The sequence below is a fragment of the Rhodamnia argentea genome, chromosome 2, assembly GCF_020921035.1.
Source record: "Rhodamnia argentea isolate NSW1041297 chromosome 2, ASM2092103v1, whole genome shotgun sequence".
NCBI classification, from domain to species: domain Eukaryota; kingdom Viridiplantae; phylum Streptophyta; class Magnoliopsida; order Myrtales; family Myrtaceae; genus Rhodamnia; species Rhodamnia argentea.
This window is the reverse complement of record NC_063151.1, coordinates 20,994,592-21,018,723: the sequence shown is the minus strand read 5'-3', so window position 1 is coordinate 21,018,723 and position 24,132 is coordinate 20,994,592. Positions and strand designations below refer to the sequence as shown.

Sequence of the window (24,132 nt, the reverse complement as noted above, 5' to 3'; positions counted from 1 at the left end):
CACTTCGGACCTGAAAATGTTCCCACAAAGGGGTGAGATAAAAATCCCAGTGAGTCAACGCCTAAGCCTCGACTAGGGCGATGATTCGTCCAGATACCATATCAGGCAATCACATATTCATATCAATCACATGCAACTTACTTGACATTAAGTCACGCAGATGTGCACCATGAATATAACGTGAGACCATGCCAACTCGAGACGATCATCGAGGCAATCAAGAACCATGGTACACTCAAACATAAAGCAACATTGGACATCACACGTAGTCCATTTATTAATGATGATTTTCGTGAATGAAATTCTTTGGATCCATACAACGCAATGCTGGGGGTCCATTAATTCGATCCGCACAACACAATGCCGGAATCGATTTCTGATAAACAGGCATCGTCTCGACTCCTTTCGGTGACGGCAACCACAAGCGATAACTCGATATCTTAAGTAGGCATTCCCCTAAAGGGCTTCGGTCGGTCACAAGCTGCGACCGGCAACCGACAATCCATGACTCGACATGGAAGGTCGGGCAACCGACAAGTCGTGTGATCCGTACAAAAAGATACGATACGAACTTGACAGGCCACGAATCATCATCCATCATGTGATCACTCAATTCATCTATTAGTCATTCCACTTACTTTATTTAAATTATAACCGGATGCCCAAAACTTGACCACAGGCCATTTTCATGCTACGTGCATCACAACAGACAATTGAATGCATATATCGCTATCTACCAGCTTTTGCAAGTAAATACAGGATGGACGGTTATCAAACGATCATGCAATCATGACAGTCAATGGCCTTCTATTTATAGGCAATCCATGCTAATAACTCAAGTTAAATATAAACCCAATTCGACTATGTCAACTAAAATCCATAATAACAAAATTATCGCTAATCAATTATTAACTAATCGATCGCTCTTGGCTAATCAATCCTTCGCTCACTATCAAGCAAGGCCAAGCACAAAATAAGCAATCTCAAATCAGACAGCCATAAATATGACTAACCCAACCGATTAGGGCCATTTAACCTAAATCCACTTTCTCGCCTAGCCGGCCCTAATCGAACTACCTAAACACCTAATAATATAGGAAGACTTATCCAAACGTAATTAAAGACCTAATCAAGGATTAGAGGTCAACTCACAGTCAAATAATCGAGTTGAGATTGGCGGCGGTCCTCGAAAAAATCTTCGATGCCTCGAACTCGAACGATCCGCGAACCTTGGTTTCCGTCCAACGAGTCCAATTCTTTAATTTCTTTGGCCCACGGGCCCAATTCAAGGCCCAAATTCGAAGCCCAACAAGGTAAGACACGGCCCAAGTCAAAATGGGCTTCGGCCCCACTCGATAGTGTTGACGCCTAAATTTTGACTAATCTATTTTTTGCATAAAAATTATAAAAAAATCATCTCACATATTTATTTTTAGCGTACATTGCATTGGCATATAATTGGGCAAGCAGAACACTTAATTTAGCATGCGTCTAGACTAGGCATGGGATGGAAAAATACACCGAGAAGATTTGAAACTTCAGGGACTATATTGCAAATACTTAAAACTTCGGGGACCGTATTGCAAATACTTGAAACTTCAGGGACTGCATTGCAAATACCAAGAGAAGATGAAGAAGGGAAGATAATGAAGGGAAGATGATGAAGGGAAGGTGATGAAGAGAAGATGAAGAAGGGAAGATGATGAAGAGAAGATGATGAAGAGAAGATGGAGAAGGGAAGATGGTGAAAAGAGGATGGAGAAATTTGGCTATAAAAGAGGAAGAGTTCTTGAAAATTGAGAAGGGGGAAGTGGAAGAGAATTGAGAAAAAAAGAGTGGAAGAGAATTGAGAGAGTTTTGAGAGAGTTTTTTGAGTGGAATTTTTAGAGAGGAAAAAGAGAGTTCTTGAGAAAAATTAGAAGAGAAAATTCGAGAGTGAAGAAAAGAATTTTAGTCGAGCATCATCTTCGACGAGTCCCGACACATATTTCGCCTCTCGCCACCCAACAACACCATTGCTTGCCATTTTCGACGACAGCCGCGTTCTTCCAGCTCCGAGATCTTGAAGGGAACTATAACGTGTATGTGAGTAAGATTTTGTGTAATAGAAGGTAATCATTTCCATCTCGATCTACAAAAATGTAATCGTTTGGTTTGAATATTTGTTTGTCTATTTTAGACATGTCACGTGTTCCAAAGTTTAACATTAGTACATGTTAATTTATTTTTGTAAATACTCGTGATTGGCTGCGTTTTCTTTCTTTCTAAATCATCCATGGTGTATATCGCACAAAGTTCCATGTTTTACATTCTCATAAAAAAGAAGAAAAAACCAAAAAAATTGCATCTTTGAATTTCAAGCAAAATCCATCAAAATTGTCAAATCAAGTATTTTTCATGAAAATGGTACCGAAAGGGCGTTAGAGTAATCTAGCGTAACCAAGTCCCCAAATTCAAAATCTCCGGTTCGCGGAAATAAGATAGTTTTCTTCCGCTATTTTATTTAGGTTTGTAATCAACCTACCGAAAAATGATTAGTGGCGACTCCAAATTCAAAACACATTGCATGTTAATTATTTGAACATTAAGTTGCGATTTGGTATGGACTTGGGAGAGTCCGAGTTAGGTTAGTTAATTAATTAACCTGATAATCCATTAGCCCGAAAATTAACCTGTTTATTTTTTAGGCCGCGACAACTTGGCGACTCCGCTGGGGACTCAAAGAGGACTTAGGCCAGATAATTTCATGAAAAAGAAATCACTTGATTTGGTAAACTTTGGTTGAATTCTCATTCTTAGGTGTTAAATGTTTTTGCAGATTGGGAGTTATAAGGGGAGGAGTGATCAGCTAACCCTTTGTTTTGCGAGCTTGGTGAATTGGAATTGTGATTTAACTTTTGAATCATTGAAGCGGTGTTTGCATTTAATTGTTGTGCATGATTTATCGTATTTGCACTACATCGCACACAACCCGTGACCGGACACGGGTCACACTAATAGTTTTAAGATGGTATTTAGATGGTTCTTTAACCTTGGCGATAAGGTTTCGCTAAAGGTTATCCCATCCGGATCCCGAAAATTTTTCCAAAAAATGGCTCAAGGGTCGTTCTCATACACGTGAGGCTACAATGCATGAGAATTGCCCTTGTCGACCGAACCAAGTCAAAGTGATTGGACCCGACTAGTCATGACTATTGTATGCGAGGTTGCGACTAGTCATGATGATTGCGCGCGAGGCTGCGACATGTCGTTTCGTTCATCATTTCACTTTGCAAAAGCCTTTTGGATAGATAGAATAAGATTTAAACTCACGATTCATGCGCATGTCTTTGTGATTGGCATTTTCTTCGTATGAGAGGTAATTTCTTGTCTCTTGTACCCTGTTATCTCATTTTTATTTTGGGCCGGTCCATGGTTTAGGTTGATTGTTTAGAAGTTTCATTGTCTTATTTCCAATTTCGCACTTTGCTTCCATAGCTTTTACAATTTCATCAGCTGTCCTCAATTCTGATTTAGTTTATTCCTGTTGTGCGATTTTTACTAAATTCTACGATCGAGCTTTGAGTAAGTGCCAAACACGAAAGTTGTAGACCTATGTTTCAACTAATATCTTGCAAAATTTCAGAATTAAATTCATAATTTAAGATGGCCCTTCGTTTTTTCAACAACATGCGGTTATAACAGTTTTCTGAACGTGATTTTTTTGGAAAGACACATTAAACTGATTTGATCCGTGCATTTCTAGTCTGATTGGCCAACATAAAAGTTGTTCATCACATTCTCAACTATAAGCTCGTAAAATTTGGACATGTTTTGATCAACGTGCGAATTAATACGAATTTTTTCGTAAAAGCGGACAAACTGAAAATTACATGTTTCAATCCTTTGGTTATGATCACTTTGTTCGTTTGAGTCTAGAGGGATGCCATGGGCCGGCTCGCTATTCTTGCTCCCTGTACTAATTTTGGGTTTGTTACTGCGTACAGGTAATTTATCACGGATCCTCCACATATTACTCGATCGATCGCGAAGAGGATGACCGACATTAACGCCGCCGTTAGTGCTGCCCTAGACGAGAAACTTGGCTCCTTGACCGAGCGCTTTGAAGGGATGATGTCCCAAAAGATGGAAGAAATGATGGCCACCTTCACCGCCAAACTTCAATCATCCGTCGCTAGTGTTAGCAAGTAACACTACCCAATTCGAGTATCAATCAGAAGATTACTTTGATGATGAGCTCACCACCTTGATCAACCAGTTCGGAGCTGAAGGACCTCCAGAGTTGTGATCCGAAGCAAGTGATTATGGATCCTTGAACAACGATCGTTGGTGTATGATCCAAGACAAAATCAGTCGATCATTGGAATGGCCAGCAAGAGAGGTGGAACCAATCTCGCATGAATACTTCTTTAATTCCATGTATAGTTCCCCTGCGTGGGATATTTTTTTTACTTTCTAGCTGTCTAGAATTTGCCTAGAGTTAAAGGGCGAATTTTCTCCTCCCTTATCAAATGCGTGAGTTCCTTGTTAAGCTAGGCCTGTAGCAAATCAATTTGTGGACGACGCCCCTGAACGCCCGTAAAGAGAGATTCCGAATAGCCTTACTTGGGAGAATACGAGTAAAAGGCCAAGCGGGCTCAAAGATGGGTAACTCCGTATCGTCCCAATTGGCTCTCAGTCATTTCAAACTCTAATTTAATCTTATTTCATTCTCAACAGGGGATTGCCAACTGTTTTGAGAACAATATAGCAAAAAGCGAACCAACCATGGACGCCAACATCACCACGACCTAGTGGTTGGGGGAATGACAGTGGTCCGAGGCGTCCCAGATTCGATCCCGGGATTTGGCATCAATGTACAAAGATTAATAAAAACCTTTTTGCTTCGCGATTCAATGCCGATTGAAGCTCAGCCAAGATGGTTACGGAACCTGGAGAGATAACATCCCGGACATACGGTCCGATCCAGATGAATTGATCTTTTCAATTCAAAGTTTGCAAGGAATACGTACAAGGGTAAAGCGGTATCGTTTCAACTCGTTTAGAACATGAGAACGTACATTGACGCTTTCCCTTTTGATTTTTACAGGGGTCACTGCCTTTCCGGATAGGGAAGTATCCATTCTCCCCGAAAAATTAATGAAATAAGAAATTCCTGGAGCCTTTGACAATCTCATGTCTCGAACCAGATAATGAAGTTTTGCAACTCATTTGCATGAGCAGGGGCAACTCCCAATCCATGCCCCTAAGAAGTTTCTTATGTGCTTGCGAATTCTGTCCACCAAGATAAAAAGTTGCTGCATTTTAGATGCTCAAAAACACTCATACATTGCATAGTTTGCGCATGACTGTTCCTCATGTTTAATTTACCAACTCTAAATAAGGAACATTGGAATGGGGCAGGACAGGATGATGAAAGGCAATCCTTTCCCAAACACGTCCCATTTTTTCAGGAGAGTTGAACGATGGCTAAATTCCGCATTCCCCGAGGTAAAGAGTTTTCAGGCGAAAGGTACGATAACCGAAGTGACGGAGGCGTTCATTCCTCTATCCTAAACACTACGGGTTATCCATTGATTACCCCTTTTGAGCGGTGGTTTCATTTCTTTACCCCTGCCAAGAACCACCCCACATCGGGGTCTAGACGAGTTAATTCCGGTGACAACACGAGGCAAATGGTTAGAAATTTTCTTGCTGGGACTAACATTAATCTTCGGGTGTTTCTTTGCATTTATACTCGAATTTTAATTCAAGTGCCTTAGGATGATGAAGAGCATTCATTTCTCTATCCTATACACTTCATTCTTTGCATAGCCCACTTGAGCCTGCAAATTCATTTCTTAAACCCCCGTTGGTGATCATTTGCTCATTCCAAAGGCGAAGATAGCATTTTCCCAAGGATTAGAATTGGAGATGGTCGAGTCAACAGAGAATTCCCGAATGATCATATGCTTGTTGTAATTCCCGGTTCAAAATCATGGGATTGTAAAAAAAAAGGGAGAGGCAAACTCAGCTTAAAGGAGAAGGGCCCGCTCTAAAAAAAAAACAAAAAACAAAAAAAAAGCAAAATAAAGAGATGTCTCAAAGAAAAAGGAAAAGAAATCTCTTCTCGAAAAAAAAAAAAAAAAAAGAAAAATGAGAGTCGGGAGTAAGAAAAGCAAAGGCTGATCTCATATGAAAATTTCAAGCATAGGAAAAGCAAAGTGCCTACCAAAAGTAAGGCCAATGCACATTCATTTGTAAAGTACTTCTGAATTTTGAATGTACATTTTTGCATGTTAAGTTGTAAATTCCATGTACATGTTTGCATTGTGTCTCTTGCAAATCCTCGACAGACACTTGTTGTGAAGAAGACTCCCCAAGAAGTCGGTTTGCAAAGTGCAATTTTCAGTAGAAAACTACCATCTCTTATTCAATGATGGTATTCTTTACGAAGACATTTCCGGAAGACCAAGATCGGTGACTAGTCAGCGATGATCACCAACGTCAAGCCCCTTCTCATTTAATTTCTGAGCCAAAACGAGCCTTTTCGTTCCTCGGTCCCCAATCCTAGCCTACGTTATAACCCTCCAAAGTCTCTTCTGATTAGGACACTTGAGTTAACGTAGAGTTAAATGATTTTAAGCATCACTCGAAGAAGTTCGAGTAAGATTATTTCTCTCTCATTTTTGCAGGATTCTTGACTTGTAAATCCGGAGCGGACGATGAAGAAATTCATTTCAGCAGCCTTGACTCAATTAGAGTCCCATTTGTAAACCTTTGACCTAACCCTCATTACGGTCCTAATCAAGACCTCCAGATCGGCTCGGTCGTATCAATTGCGAGATTACTTGGATCCTTATCGAATGCGATGATGGAAAGATTGAGTGATTTCTCTTGAATCCTGCAGACAGGATAAATAGCTTTTCTCGAGAGTGAGAGAAAGCCCTTTCGGACTGAAGTCCCCCCATTCAGCTCACATTCGAGGTATTCATAATGTGAGAACCTCCCTGAACAGAATTGGTGATGCAAACTTGATAGAATGGTTATGCATGAACCATAGTATGAGTGATTGCATTATACTCATTGTTGAATATGTTTGTGTGTGTTACCTCTGACATTCTATGATAGGTAATACATTTCCGATGTTCGAGTTCCCTCCCAAGGTCTCGGAATTCATCCAAGGATTATTGAATGAGCAAGTTTTGCTGGCAAATGCCTACCAGGTACGATACGAGCAATGCTTTTCGTTCCTTGATCAATCGTTTGGAGAACCCAGGTAAGTTTTCCGAACCCCTTTTCAAATTAACAACTCTTCTCATGATAGTTGTTATGCTTCAATTCAGGCAATATGCCCCTTTTGTACTTATCGATTCCATTCGATGGTGCTCCTATCAAATATTGTTCAATTCGGGCAATATGCCTATTCTGTCAAGTCGTGTAGACATATGCACTGGCGATCTTGACATCTTATCAAATCATAACGACGTAGCTCTTATGGTTTCAATCTCGAGTCGTGAAGACATATGCACTGGCGATCTTGACATCTTATCAAATCATAACGACGTAGCTCTTATGGTTTCAATCTCGGGACGTGAAGACATATGCACTCGCGATCTTGACATCTTATCAAATCATAACGACGTAGCTCTTATGGTTTCAATCTCGGGACGTGAAGACATATGCACCGGCGATCTTGACATCTTATCAAATCATAACGATGTAGCTCTTATGGTTTCAATCTCGGGACGTGAAGACATATGCACTGGGCGATCTTGACATCTTATCAAATCATAACGACGTAGCTCTTATGATTTCGGTTTCGAATCACGAAGACGTATGCACCGGTGATCTTGACCTTTAGTCGGCTCATAATGACATAGCTCTTATGATTTTCGGCTCCTTTATCAAATCATGAAGACATAAGCACCCATGGTTTTGATCCAAACCAAATCATAATGACGTAGCTCTTATGATTTTGATTCCCCTTTGTCGAATCGTGAAGACATATGCACTGGCGATTTCGACATTTAATCAACTCACAACGACGTAGCTCTTGTGAACTTGATTTCACTTCTTTCGACTCACAACGACGTAGCTCTTGTGATCTCAAACGACACACATATCTTGCGCTGTCTTGCATTAGGGAGAAGTCTCTGATAACAGATAGGCCAAATACCTTAAAATCCTTGCATCCGCAAAAAGAAGCTTGGAAATTAAGAGAACCATTAGCTTACGAGAAATTTGGTAAAACAGGTATTCTTGTATGCGATCCATGTGCGAGTTTCTCTAACATGAAAAAGAGAAGTTTTGGCATATGTTATTTACAGTCTTGCATATCATGCATCACTTCATTACATAAAAAATGGGATTAAAACTCCCGCCAAAAAGTTCATTCATCATTTGTACTGTCAAAATTTAGGGTTCAATTCTGTCTTTGAGCGGAACCTCTACGAGCCTCTACTCAAAGAGGGGCAGCTGTTGACGCCTAAATTTTGACTAATCTATTTTTTGCATAAAAATTATAAAAAAATCATCTCACATATTTATTTTTAGCGTACATTGCATTGGCATATAATTGGGCAAGCGGAACACTTAATTTAGCATGCGTCTAGACTAGGCATGGGATGGAAAAATACACCGAGAAGATTTGAAACTTCAGGGACTATATTGCAAATACTTAAAACTTCAGGGACTGTATTGCAAATACTTGAAACTTCAGGGACTGCATTGCAAATACCAAGAGAAGATGAAGAAGGGAAGATAATGAAGGGAAGATGATGAAGGGAAGGTGATGAAGAGAAGATGAAGAAGGGAAGATGATGAAGGGAAGATGATGAAGGGAAGATGGTGAAGAGAAGATGATGAAGAGAAGATGGAGAAGGGAAGATGGTGAAAAGAGGATGGAGAAATTTGGCTATAAAAGAGGAAGAGTTCTTGAAAATTGAGAAGGGGGAAGTGGAAGAGAATTGAGAAAAAAAGAGTGGAAGAGAATTGAGAGAGTTTTGAGAGAGTTTTTTGAGTGGAATTTTTAGAGAGGAAAAAGAGAGTTCTTGAGAAAAATTAGAAGAGAAAATTCGAGAGTGAAGAAAAGAATTTTAGTCGAGCATCATCTTCGACGAGTCCCGACACATATTTCGCCTCTCGCCACCCAACAACACCATTGCTTGCCATTTTCGACGACAGCCGCGTTCTTCCAGCTCCGAGATCTTGAAGGGAACTATAACGTGTATGTGAGTAAGATTTTGTGTAATAGAAGGTAATCATTTCCATCTCGATCTACAAAAATGTAATCGTTTGGTTTGAATATTTGTTTGTCTATTTTAGACATGTCACGTGTTCCAAAGTTTAACATTAGTACATGTTAATTTATTTTTGTAAATACTCGTGATTGGCTGCGTTTTCTTTCTTTCTAAATCATCCATGGTGTATATCGCACAAAGTTCCATGTTTTACATTCTCATAAAAAAGAAGAAAAAACCAAAAAAATTGCATTTTTGAATTTCAAGCAAAATCCATCAAAATTGTCAAATCAAGTATTTTTCATGAAAATGGTACCGAAAGGGCGTTAGAGTAATCTAGCGTAACCAAGTCCCCGAATTCAAAATCTCTGGTTCGCGGAAATAAGATAGTTTTCTCCCGCTATTTTATTTAGGTTTCTAATCAACCTACCGAAAAATGATTAGTGGCGACTCCAAATTCAAAACACATTGCATGTTAATTATTTGAACATTAAGTTGCGATTTGGTATGGACTTGGGAGAGTCCGAGTTAGGTTAGTTAATTAATTAACCTGATAATCCATTAGCCCGAAAATTAACCTGTTTATTTTTTAGGTCGCGACAGATAGGCCTAAATAATCTCGGCCCAAGCCCAAAACAGGGCACCCAAGCCCAGAAAACAGGGGAGGCCGAGACTGTTTGGGGCTGGAACGGCGGCTATGTGGCGGCGGCCGGAGCTGGGGTCGGCGGCCAAAGGTCGGGGAAGGTCAGAGGGTGTCTTCGGTGGTGGCCGGAGCAGCGACGGCAAGGGCAGAACAGTCCGGTTTCTCCAAAAACAGGGCAGATTGAGCAGTCCGGGCGGCATCGTGTACAGTTTCAATTTCGGGGACTGATCTGAGGGTTTTCTTTAGATGGCAACGTCGTAGAGAGGTAGAGGAAGGTGTGTACAAAGTTTGGGGTGGTTTCGGGTCCGTTTGCTATGCGAACGGGCTCTGTTTCTCCAAGTCAGACTTTAAAAACTGCATTGTACAGCAGCATGGCAGGGGACGATTTGGGCTGTTTGGGTCTCCGACAGTGGTGGAGCTTTGTGGGGCTAATTGTAGAGCTCTAAGGGGGTGTCGGGGAGTGAGTGGTGGTCGCTAGAAGTGGTGGTAGCGGCTGAGGTGGCCGCATGAAGACAGAACAGCGGCGGATGCAACAGACAGAACAGGGGCTGTTGCGCGACTTCCGGTTTCTCGCGGCTGTCCTGAGCTCGACGGTGGCCGGTGGTGGATGTGTGGTGGTCTGAGGTAGTGGTAAAGAGGTGGTAAAGCAGTGGCGGTGATGAGGGTTGCTGAAGTGTGGTGGTTTTTGCACGAAAACAGAAGAAAAGAAGAAGAAGAAGAAGAAGAAGAAGAAGGGCAGAGTCGGTTGTGCAGGGGCAAGGGGGGGTTCACGTGGAAAAGAGAGAGAGGAAGAGAAGCGTTGCCGCCTTTGACCAAGAAGGAAGGGATAGAGTGGGCCCCATCTCATTTATTTTCTTGTCTTGGCATTCATAAGAAAACTTAGGGGAAAATTTGTCATTTCAAAAAAAAATTGGCAGAGGGTAATTTACTCCAATCTCGAGACAATTTGGTCAAAACGAGGCTCGGGCGCTAGAATTCCCATTTCTACGGCGCAACGACCAAACGATCGAACCTTAAACTAATTTGATCGACAAATCGGGAATTTTCCAATTTCCGGCACTAAATCCTTAGAAATTCAATTCTGAGCAATGAACCGGAATTCACAGTCTTTCTATAACTGAATTCTACTACTAAATGGAAGTTGAATTTCCAGGGCGTCACAAATATGGTCGTGAGGAGCGAGCAGAATGAGGAGAGAGAGAAGGATGATCGTGAGAGATGGAAGAGAGAGACGAAGAGAGTGACCTGTTTCGCTCGTTCTGATTATACTGATGGACTGATCAACTAACAATCATCATCTATGAAAAATATACTTGTTGGTCCGCACAACTCATATAGTGAAATAACGTGGAAATTAACGAATCTTGCAGTTTAAATCTTACATGAGAAGAAGAAATTACAGACATCAACGCGAAATGACTAAGAATACCTGAGATTTACAAGTATATATGCGTTATCGTATGACACCAATGAGGAAAGCAGTGCTAACAGTAACTTCGCTCTTCTTGTGGCCGTTGGGTGCAACAGAAAGACCGAACTTATTTCAATAAGTGAAGCATGTAGGATCGACTAGTTCTTCCAACTTGATGTCCTCTGATGCGGTTAACATGATCGGGCTATGTGCCGATATCGCTCGAGAAACTTGCTGCATGCTCGGACGATGCTCTGGTTTGGGACTTAAGCACGAAAGTGCCATCTTTATCACCACAGCCACTTCCCCCAGCACATAGCCTTTCGGGTACGGAATTCTCTGATCTAAAACTTCTTTCAGCGGCCAAGAGTCTGTTGAATGGCGCTGCGATGATGGAGATGTCGACGCAAGAGATGATATGAGATTGCCCGGATGTCTTCCCATGATCACTTCCAATGTCACCATTCCGAAGCTATAAACATCGCATTTCTCGTTCACTTCCATAGTGTATGCGAGTTCTACATAAAGAATTAAGTATAAATCAATGCATTCTTTAGATTCCAATGGAATTTTAGATTTTTTATTCGTTTGGAAAAAGTTTCCCTTTGTTAATCGGCTGCCTAATCTCAATTAATCCATTATCGAACATTCAAATCGTATGAATAGCTTTGGACCTGGTGTTAGGTATTTAGAAGTTTAAAGCAAGGTAGTTAAGGATAAGCATTTTCCCGTCTATAAAGTGAAGTGGGGTGAAATTTCGGAAAAACCGACCTGGAGCTGCATATCCAAAGGTGCCCGCAAAGGAAGTCCAATTGGATGAACAAGGTTGTAGAACCTTAGCCGTGCCAAAATCAGAAACGTGAGCTTCGAATTCTTCGTCCAGTAAAATGTTCTTGCTCGATATGTCTCGATGTACTATAGGAGGAGAGCATTCACAGTGCATGTAGCACAAAGCATAAGCCACACCTTTTACGACATTCAATCTCTTACTCCAGTCAAACATTGTTATCCTTTGTTCGCTCTTCAATATATCCTGCAAGGAACCCGATTCAAGAAACTCATAAACCAGAAAGGAATGGCGAGAGCTCGAACAAAAGCCGTACAGCTTGACGATATTCCGGTGTCGGGTTTCCATCAAAGCATGAATCTCTCTTTCGAATGCTTTTCGACTGGCCATTTCAACATCTGGTGCTTCGTTAAGTTTCTTTACAGCAACAATCTCGCCCGATCGCAGCTTGGCCTTATAAACACTCCCATGTCCTCCCATGCCGATGCAATATTTGGCATCGAATTCCTCGGTGGCTTCAATAATGTTCTCGTACACCATTCTTCCATCATAGCCCCAGATTTCGAACATATTTTCACTGCTCGCTTTTGTCAAATGGCTCTCTCCATGCCTTGCTCTTCGGCATACAATGCTTGAAACTCCAACTACAAGAAACAGAGCAAGCACGCAACCAGAAGTAGGAAGTAAAATGAGCAGCAAATTCTTGTCTCCGTCTTTCTGTTTCTTCGCCAACACCGGACACCGCATCAGACCTGTAATATTTCCGCACAAGCCTTTATTCTCTCTTACAGCAGCAATTGTGGCATTATGAAAGGCCGGAATTTCTGGTAAAGGACCCTCTAACGCATTATAGGATACATCAACAGATGTTAGGCTTGTCATATCATCGAAAGTCGGTGAGATTGAGCCCATGAGTTGATTGTGTGAGAGATTGAGTGTTTCCAAACTGAGCAATTTTCCAAGTTGTCGAGGTATATCTCCAAGAAGCAAATTTAGACTTAGATCGAGACTTTGAAGAGAGTGCAGATAGCCAATCTCACTTGGAATGCTCTGCTCAAGATTATTTCTGCTTAAATTTAGATACTGAAGGTTCAAACAATCCCCGAGTTCTCTGGGGATAGAGCCACTTAGCTTGTTTCCTGCGACGTTGATTTGTACCGGTTCAGACAATGCTCCAATTTCAGGAGGAATATAGCCCGCCAGGCGGTTGCCATCCAGCCAAAGCTCTAGCAGAGACTGCAACTTTCCAAGTTCTTTTGGAATTTCCCCGATAAGATCATTTGAAGATAAGTATAGTTCATGAATTTGAGTCATCTTTCCGACATCACGCGGTATCATGCCCGATAATTTATTGCCGGAGATTTTCAGGCTTGTCAAATTGCTCCATTCGCCTAATCTCGGTGGAAGCTCTCCGTAAAGTTCATTATTGCTCAACTCGAGGTAATCCAAGTAGGGGTATGAGCCAAGACCATCAGTAATATTGTCTATTAGATGGTTATTTTGGAGCCTAACTCTATACAAGCTCGTACAATTTTTCAGGCTTCGTGCTATCGGTCCTGTGAAGTGATTATTTTGAGCAGTGAAGTTCTCAAGAACTTGACCACGGCATATATCCGGGGGCGGTTGGCCGACAAACTGGTTATCAGATAGTTGTAGGCTTGTGAGGGATGTGAGATTGTTGAACTCAATGGGAAGAGAGCCTTCAAGGCTATTCTGATATAGAGCCGGTTTAACGAGGAGACGTAGCCTTCCTATCTCTTTCGGAATAGAGCGGGACAACTTATTTTGGTACAGGTGCAATTCATTGAGCTTGCTTAAGTTTCCGATAGTAGGAGGTATAGGGCCAGAGATACTGTTTCCAAAGAGGAACAAGAGGGTCAAGTTGCCCAACTTCCCGATCGTTTCCGGGATAGATCCTGTGAGATTATTAGCATAGATAGAGAGTTCAGAGAGAGATCTTGTCACGACCCGAACCCTACAAACCGTCGACATCCCACCTGGCCTCGCTTGCGTACGGTTCTCCGGGATCCTCGGGCCAACAATATTATACAACACATGCGGAAGCAACAAAATCTCCGTACAGAAAACCAATAAATCTACGATAACTTGGGATGGTAAAAACACACATATGTACATATATACATAGTTGTTACAAACTGTCAAACCTAAGGCTTTAGGGGCCACTGTACAAGCCCGTGACCACCTAACAAAAGACACGTGGTCGAAGCTCGCTACACAACCAAAACAAAGTACTCTACAAAAGTCGAGAGGCCAACTATCCTAAGCCTCAACCTCGCTATCTCAAGCAGCTACTCAGCTTCCGAAGGCTCCACCATTTCTCCCGGCGTCTCAATCTCTGGGTCGGATCATTGCAGCGGAGGGTCCGAAAAACAACGAACCCACGACGGGGTGAGATAAAAATCTCAGTAGGAAAATCTCTAACCCTAGATCAGGTCACTAGTGCCTCCAGACACAATCTAGGCAAGCAACAATTTCCAACAACTCTTTCTTTCTTACCCAAAAATTCCCCAATTAAATTCCAGAAAATTCCATTCTTTCTCCGAAAATTCTCACACCTTCTCAAATATTCTACGTTACTCCCGTCTCGGCGTTCCACGCCTCAGTCCGACAATAAAATATTCTACGTACTCCGGGGCTCATTTTTAACACATCCGGCCATAATATAAATATCCACATTACTCCGAAAATATTCCACGTCACTCCAGAATATTCCACGTTACTCCAAAAATATTCCACGTCACTCCAGAATATTCCACGTCACTCCAGAATATTCCACGTCACTCCAGAATATTCCACGTTACTCCAGAATATTCCACGTCACCCTAGAATATTCCACGTTACTCCAGAATATTCCACGTTACTCCAAACATATTCCACGTCACTCTAGAATATTCCACGTCACTCTAGAATATTCCACGTTACTCCAAACATATTCCACGTCACTCCAGAATATTCCACGTTACTCCAAAAATATTCCATGTTACTCCACCGCCATCATAAGTTCATGAAATTGAGCCTCGGACCTTTATGGAACACGGCTCTATATATATATATATCGGGGTCTCGGACACATAGGAATACGACCCACGGATCTCGGTCTCGGACACATAGAAACACGACCGGATCAAGTCTCGGACAATTAGTCGAACACGACTCACTTTGGTCTCGGACGACTTAATTGAACACGACTTTCTTGCTTTCTCGGTCTCAGACAATCGGACGAATACGGCTCACTTTGGCCTCAGACGACTTGATTGAATACGACCCTCACATTTCCTCAGCCTCGGACAATCGGACGAATACGGCTCACTTTGGCCTCAGACAACTTGATTGAATACGACCCTTACATTTCCTCGGTCTCAGACAATCAGACGAATACGGCTTACTTTGGCCTCGAACGACTTGATTGAATATGACCCTTCTCATTTTCTCAGAATAGATCGGGACCACGTGATTCACTCACGTTAGAGAATTAATAATTCGGGATCACCCGATTAATTCACACTAATCCAAATATTAATTCAGACTACCCGATCAATTAATACTACCATAGTATCCAATCCACGTCATGCGACCATATTACGCTAACGTAGCAATTTATAAATCACGTGCCATTATAATTATACTAACGTGGAAATATATCACGGCCGAACAATAATAATTTTCTAACATATAATTAATTCACGACCATAGTACTATACTATAATAATGTCACATTTAATTAGCACCGTGGCATAATGACTTTATATCACATAAAGGTAACCCTAGTTAATATATTAACTAACCATGGTTCAAAAATTAACTAGAGTTAAAAACTAACCTAACCATGATTAAACTATAGCATAAAGTAACTCTAGTTAGGGCATAAAGTAACTAGGGTTGCTAGGGTAACCATGGTCAAACTTTGACCAAACAAATATCCTCTTGCAATTACTATTCATTGCAAGAACAAGCATATCTCACCTCCATTTCTGCAATTTTCGTCCAGCCCCTCCACAAGCCCAAATCCAACACTTTTCTTCATCAAAAATTCACAATTTCATGGTCTTTTAGCAACCTAACCACCTAATTTAGGTTTAGAAACAATCCTACCTTAAAAACTCGCAAAAACCTCCGTTGAACGGTTGAGGAAAAGCTTGAACCAATCGGCGATTCCGGCGATCCTTGCACGGCCGGCGACTCGGCGACGATCTAGCGACTCCAAGCGCTCCAAAGCGACACCAAAGAAGGCTTGAAGAATTTTCGGCAACGGAGGGTGAGAGAGAGGGTGTTCGGCCAAGTGAGGGAGAGGGAGAGGGAGAGTGAGGTAGAGAGAAAGTGAGCTAGAGAGAGAGAGAGAGTCTTTGGATAATGAAGAAGAAGATGCCAATATAATAATTAATATAGGTTAATAATAATTAATTATGCTCCCAAAGTCAAGAGAAAAATAATTATCTCCCCTCATTGACTAGTCAATCTCGGCCAAAAGGGAAAATGGCCAAAATACCCTTAGTTCCAAGTGAAAAATGGGGTATTTTTCGAGGGCAAATGGGTCCTTTCCCATATCCAGTCCAAATATACTTTTCCCGAACCTCTTTGGGGCGAACCACGAAGGAATTTCACACAGGATGAGGAAACGTCCAAAATTTTATTTATTGAAACCCCTGAAGGTCCGACGTCAAATTACGAAGCTCGATTCGCGATCAATCTCGATCAATAGAATTTTCAGCGTATCTCAAACTAGCTGTCGCGACCTAAAAAATAAACGAGTTAATTTTCGGGCTAATGGATTATCGGGTTAATTAATTAACTAACCTAACTCGGACTCTCCCAAGTCCATACCAAATCGCAACTTAATGTTCAAATAATTAACATGCAATGTGATTTGAATTTGGAGTCGCCACTAATCATTTTCGGTAGGTTGATTAGAAACCTAAATAAAATAGCGGGAGAAAACTATCTTATTTCCGCGAACCGGAGATTTTGAATTCGGGGGATTTGGTTACGTCAGATTTCTCTAACGCCCTTTCGGTATCATTTTCATGAAAAATATTTGATTTGGCAATTTTGATGGATTTTACTTGAAATTCAAAGATGCAATTTTTTTGGTTTTTTCTTCTTTTTTATGGGGATGTAAAACATTGAACTTTGTACGATATACACCATGGGTGATTTAGAAAGAAAGAAAACGCAGCCAGTCACGAGTATTTATAAAAATAAATTAACATGTAATAATGCTAAAATTTGGAACACGTAGCATGTCTAAAATAAACAAACAAATGTTCAAACCAAACGATTACATTTTTGTAGATCGAGATGGAAAGGATTACCTTCTATTACACAAAATCTTACTCACATACACGTTATAGTTCCCTTCAAGATCTCGGAGCTGGAAGAACACGGCTGTCGTCGAAAATGGCAAGCAATGGCGTTGTTGGGTGGCGAGAGGCGAAATATGTGTCGGGACTCGTCGAAGATGATGCTCGACTAAAACTCTTTTCTTCACTCTCGAATTTTCTCTTCTAATTTTTCTCAAGAACTCTCTTTTTCCTCTCTAAAAATTCCACTCAAAAACTCTCTCAAAACTCTCTCAATTCTCTTTCACTCCCCCTCTCTCAAAATTCTCTTCTACTCCAAAAATTCTTTTCCTCAATTCTCAAGAACTCTCCCTCTTTTATAGCCAAATTTCTCCACCATTCATTCTTCATCTTCATTTCTTCACCTTCCATTTTCATCTTCCCTTCTTCATCTTCATTTCTTCACCTTCCATTTTCACCTTCCCTTCTTCATCTTCATTTCTTCACCTTCCATTTTCATCTTCCCTTCATCACCTTCCCTTCATCATCTTCCTTTCTTCATCTTCCCTTCTTCATCTTCTTTTGGTATTTGCAATACAGTCCTTGAAGTTCCAAGTATTTGCAATGCGGTCCCCGAAATTTTAAGTATTTGCAATACAGTCCCTGAAGTTTCAAATCTTCTCGGTGTATTTTTCCATCCCGTGCCTAGTCTAGACGCATGCTAAATTAAGTGTTCTGCTTGCCCAATTATATGCCAATGCAATGTACGGTAAAAATAAATATGTGAGATGATTTTTATTTAGAATTAAAATTAGTTCTAATTTTTATGCAAAAAATAGATTAGTCAAAATTTAGGCGTCAACAGCTGCCCCTCTTTGAGTGGAGGCTCGTAGAGGTTCCGCTCAAAGACAGAATTGAATCCTAAATTTTGACAAGTCAAATTATGGATGAACTTTTTGGCGGGAGTTTTAATCCCATTTTTTATGTAATGAAGTGATGCATGATATGCAAGACCGTAAATAACATATGCCAAAACTTCTCTTTTTTCTTTGTTAGAGAAATCTGCACATGGATCGCATACAAGAATACCTGTTTTACCAAATTTCTCGTAAGCTAATGGTTCTCTTAATTTCCAAGCTTCTTTTTGCGAATGCAAGGATTTTAAGGTATTTGGCCTATTTGTTATCAGAGACTTCTCCCTAATGCAAGACAGCGCAAGATATGTGTGTCGTTTGAGATCACAAGAGCTACGTCGTTGTGAGTCGAAAGAAGTGAAATCAAGTTCACAAGAGCTACGTCGTTGTGAGTTGATTAAATGTCGAAATCGCCAGTGCATATGTCTTCACGATTCGACAAAGGGGAACCAAAATCATAAGAGCTACGTCATTATGATTTGGTTTGGATCAAAACCATGGGTGCTTATGTCTTCATGATTTGATAAAGGAGCCGAAAATCATAAGAGCTATGTCATTATGAGCCGACTAAAGGTCAAGATCACCGGTGCATACGTCTTCGTGATCTGATACCGAAATCATAAGAGCTACGTCGTTATGATTTGATGAGATGTCAAGATCGCCAGTGCATATGTCTTCACGACCTGACAGAAGAGGAAACAAAATCATAAGAGCTACGTCATTATGATTTGGTAAGATGTCAAGATCGCCGGTGCATATGTCTTCACGTCCCGAGATTGAAACTATAAGAGCTACGTCGTTATGATTCGATAAGATGTCAAGATCGCCAGTGCATATGTCTTCACGTCCCGAGATTGAAACCATAAGAGCTACGTCGTTATGATTTGATAAGATGTCAAGATCGCCGGTGCATATGTCTTCACGTCCCGAGATTGAAACCATAAGAGCTACGTCGTTATGATTTGATGAGATGTCAAGATCGCCAGTGCATATGTCTTCACGTCCTGAGATTGAAACCATAAGAGCTACGTCGTTATGATTTGATAAGATGTCAAGATCGCCAGTGCATATGTCTTCGTGATTTGATACCGAAATCATAAGAGCTACGTCGTTATGATTTAATGAGATGTCAAGATCGCCGGTGCATATATCTTCACGTCCCGAGATTGAAACCATAAGAGCTACGTCGTTATGATTTGATAAGATGTCAAGATCGCCGGTGCATATGTCTACACGACTTGACGGAAGAGGCATATTGCCCGAATTGAACAATATTTGATAGGAGCACCATCGAATGGAATCGATAAGTACAAAAGGGGCATATTGCCTGAATTGAATCATAACAACTATCATCGAAAGAGTTGTTAATTTGAAAAGGGGTTCAGAAAACTTACCCGGGTTCTCCAAACGATTAATCAAGGAACGAAACAGATTGCTGTATCGTACCTGGTAGGCATTTGCCAACAAAACTTGCTCATTCAATAATCTTTGGATGAATTTCGAGACCTTAGGAGGGAACTCGAACATCGGGAATGTATTACCTATCATAGAATGTCAGAGGTAACACACACAAACATATTCAACAATGAGTATAATGCAATCACTCATACTATGGTTCATGCATAACCATTCTGTCAAGTTTGCATTACCAATTTTGTCCAGGGAGGTTCTCACATTACGAATACCTCGAATGTGAGCTGAATGGGGGGACTTCAGTCCGAAAGGGCTTTCTCTCACTCTCGAGAAAAGCTATTTATCATGTCTCAGAGGATTCAAGAGAAATCACTCAATCTTTCCATCATCGCATTCGATAAGGATCCAAGTAATCTCGCAATTGATATGACCGAGCCGATCTGGAGGTCTTGATTAGGACCGTAATGAGGGCTAGGTCAAGGGTTTACAAATGGGACTTTAGTTGAGTCAAGGCTGCTGAAATGAATTTCTTGGTTATCTGCTCCGGGTTTACAAGTCAAGAACCCCGTAAAAATGAGAGAGAAATAATCTTGCTCGAACTTCTTCGAGCGATGCTTAAAATCATTTAACTCTACGTTAACTCAAGTGCCCTAATCAGAAGAGACTTTGGAGGGTTATAACGTAGGCTAGGATTGGGGACCGAGGAACGAAAATGCTCGTTTTGGCTCAGAAATTAAATGAGAAGGGGCTTGACGTTGGTGATCATCGTTGACTAGTCACCGATCTTGGTCTTCCGGAAATGTCTTCAGAAAGAATTGAATGAGGGATGGTAGTTTTCTACTGAAAATTGCACTTTGCAAACCGACTTCTTGGGGAGTCTTCTTCACAACAAGTGTCTGTCGAGGATTTGCAAGAGACACAATGCAAACATGTACATGGAATTTACAACTTAACATGCAAAAATGTACATTCAAAATTCAGAAGTACTTTACAAATGAATGTGCATTGGCCTTACTTTTGGTAGGCACTTTGCTTTTCCTATGCTTGAAATTTTCATATGAGATCAGCCTTTGCTTTTCTTACTCCCGACTCTCATTTTTCTTTTTTTTTCCTTTTTTTCGAGAAGAGATTTCTTTTCCTTTTTCTTTGAGACATCTCTTTATTTTGCTTTTTTTTTGTTTTTTGTTTTTTTTTTTTTCGAGAGCGGCCCTTCTCTTTTAAGCTGAGTTTGCCTCTCCCCTTTTTTTTTACAATCCCATGATTTTGAACCAGGAATTACAACAAGCATATGATCATTCGGGAATTCTCTGTTGACTCGACCATCTCCAATTCTAATCCTTGGGAAAATGCTATCTTCGCCTTTGGAATGAGCAAATGATCACCAACAGGGGTTTAAGAAATGAATTTGCAGGCTCAAGTGGGCTATGCAAAGAATGAAGTGTATAGGATAGAGAAATGAATGCTCTTCATCATCCTAAGGCACTTGAATTAAAATTCGAGTATAAATGCAAAGAAACACCCGAAGATTAATGTTAGTCCCAGCAAGAAAATTTCTAACCATTTACCTCGTGTTGCTACTGGAATTAACTCGTCTAGACCCCGATGTGGGGTGGTTCTTGGCAGGGGTAAAGAAATGAAACCACCGCTCAAAAGGGGTAATCAATGGATAACCTGTAGTGTTTAGGATAGAGAAATGAACGCCTCCGTCACTTCGGTTATCGTACCTTTCGCGAGAAAACTCTTTACCTCGGGGAATGCGGAACTTAGCCACCATTCAACTCGCCTGAAAAAATGGGACGTGTTTGGGAAAGGATTGCCTTTCATCATCCTGCCCTGCCCCATTCCATACATTCGATGTATCTTGTGTAGTTCATGTTCCTTATTCAGAGTTGGTAAATTAAACATGAGGAACAGTCATGCGCAAACTATGCAATGTATGAGTGTTTTCGAGCATATAAAATGCAGCAACTTTTTATCTTGGTGGATAGAATTTGTAAGCACATAAGAAACTTCTTAGGGGCGTGGATCGTGAGTTGCCCCTGCTCATGCAAATGAGTTGCAAAACTTCATTATCCGGTTCGAGACATGAGATTGTCAAAGACTCCGGGAATTTCTCATTTCATTAATTTCTCGGGGAGAAGGGATACTTCTCTATTTGAACAGCCAGTGACCCTCGTAAAAATCAAAAGGGAAAGCATCAATGTACGTTCTCATGTTCTAAACGAGTTGAAACGATACCGCTTTACCCTTGTACGAATTTCTTGTGAACTTTGAATTGAAAAGATCAACTCATCTGGATCGGATTGTATGTCCGAGATGTTATTTCTCCAGGTTACGTAACCATCCGGGCCAAAACTTCAACCGATACTGGATCGCCAAGCAAAAAAAAGTTTTTTTATTAGTCTTTGTACATTGATGCCAAATCCCGGGATCGAACCCGGAACGCCTCGGACCACTGTCATTCCCCCAACCACTAGGCTGTGGTGATGTTGGCGTCCACGGTTGGTTCGCTTTTTGCTATATTGTTCTCAAAACAGTTGGCAATCCCCTGTCGAGAATAAAATAAGATTAAATTAGAGTTTGAAACGACCGAGAGCCAATTGGGACGATACTGAGTTACCCATCTTTGAGCCCGCTTGGTCTTTTACTCGTATTCTCCCAAGTAAGGCTATTCGGAATCTCTCTTTACGGGCGTTCAGGGGCGTCGTCCACAAATTGATTTGCTACAGGCCTAGCTTAACAAGGAACTTACGCATTTGATAAGATAGGAGAAAATTCGCCCTTTAACTCTAGACAAATTCTAGACAGCCGGAAAGTCAAAAATGTCCCACGCAGGGGAACTATACATGGAATTAAATGAGTATTCATGCGAGATTGGTTCCACCTCTTTTGCTAGCCATTCCAATGATCGATCGATTTTGTCTTGGATCATACACCAACGATTGTTGTTTGAGGATCCATAATCACTTGCTTCGGATCACAACTCGGGAGGTCCTTCAGCTCCGAACCGGCTTATCAAGGTGGTGAGCTCATCATCAAAGTAATCTTCTGATTTTTCGAGCAATTGATACTCGAATTGGGCGGTGTTACTTGCTAACACCGGCGACAGATTTCCCACTTTATTTTCGCCGTGAGCGATCTGACTCCTTGAGCTTGAGCTTCCGCCGTTGCTCGGGAACTTGTAGGGATGATCAACTGGTCTATTGCTAGAACCACCAGCGGAAGGTTGGTATGGCCTGTATTCTTGATTGGGAAGTGGCCGGGTACCTTTTGCTCGGTAGGTTTTCTCGGTATTGATCTTCCAGTCAACTATGGTCCGGTCGCATGCTTATTCATTCTTGCCTGGTACATCCGGACGTGCTGAACCGGGTTGGAAGTCCCATCATACTTCTCGAAGTTTGGCATCTTGAACTTTTCTGGCACAATGACCTTTGAAAAGACAGACAGGTCGACCTGGGGTATGTTGTGAGTCCCCTCAACTTCTCGGATCCTCTATTCCATTTGGGCCAACAGCTTGGCCGCATCACCATTCAATCCGGGGGTCACGGGGCTGGCTTGAGGGATTGGGACTACGGGTGGCGTGCTCGAGTTCATGCCTGTGATGATCACATCTTCTAGCGGCATTATCCGATTGGGAGCAGCTTCCAGGGCTTTACCGGAGTTATCCACGGGAGGAATTCGAGCGGGAATGATTAGCGGCGGGCTGGAGGTGAATGATTGCAGTTTGGTGGTGAAGGCGGCCATCATTTCCTCCATCTTTCGGGACATCATCCCTTCAAAGCGCTCGGTCAATGAGTTAAGTTTCTCGTCCGGGGCAGCACCGATAGTGGCGTTAATGTCGGCCATCCTCTTTGCGATCGATCGAGTAATATGTGGAGGATTCGTGATAAATTACCTGTACGCAGTAACAAACCCAAAATGAGTACAGGAAGCAAGAATAGCGAGCCGGCCCATGGCATCCCTCTAGACTCAAACGAACAAAGTGATTATGACCAAAGGATTGAAACATGTAATTTTCAGTTTGTCCGCTTTTACGAAAAAATTCGTATTAATTCGCACGTTGATCAAAACATGTCCAAATTTTACGAGCTTATAGTTGAGAAGGTGATAAACAACTTTTATGTTGGCCAATCAAACTAGAAATGCACGGATCAAAGCAGTTTAATGTGTCTTTTCAAAAAATCACGTTCAGAAAACTGTTATAACCGCATGTTGTTGAAAAAACGAAGGGCCATCTTAAATTATGAATTTAATTCTGAAATTTTGCAAGATATTAGTTGAAACATAGGTCTACAACTTTCGTGTTTGGCACTTACTCAAAGCTCGACCGTAGAATTTAGTAAAAATCACACAACAGGAATAAGCTAAATCAGAATTGAGGACAGCTGATGAAATTGTAAAAGCTACAGAAGCAAAGTGCGAAATTGGAAATAAGACAAAGAAACT

General features: G+C 41.3%; 3 protein-coding genes across 3 annotated transcripts in view; all 3 read right to left on the bottom strand.

The window, feature by feature from the left end:
* Positions 1–24,132, bottom strand: part of LOC115730655 (MDIS1-interacting receptor like kinase 2-like) — a 188,807-nt gene that overhangs the window by 136,383 nt on the left and 28,292 nt on the right. The gene's annotated exons all lie outside the window — the stretch shown is intronic.
* The window catches only part of LOC115730654 (MDIS1-interacting receptor like kinase 2-like), a 126,305-nt gene that overhangs the window by 85,167 nt on the left and 17,006 nt on the right, over positions 1–24,132 (bottom strand). The window lies entirely within an intron of this gene.
* Positions 11,379–12,650, bottom strand: LOC125313804 (MDIS1-interacting receptor like kinase 2-like). The gene is made up of 2 exons (XM_048274215.1): positions 12,047–12,650; positions 11,379–11,793 (listed from the first exon to the last, which is right to left on the bottom strand). Exons 1-2 carry the CDS (start codon positions 12,630–12,632, stop codon positions 11,408–11,410), a joined length of 972 nt encoding a protein of 323 aa, XP_048130172.1. The 5' UTR covers positions 12,633–12,650; the 3' UTR covers positions 11,379–11,407.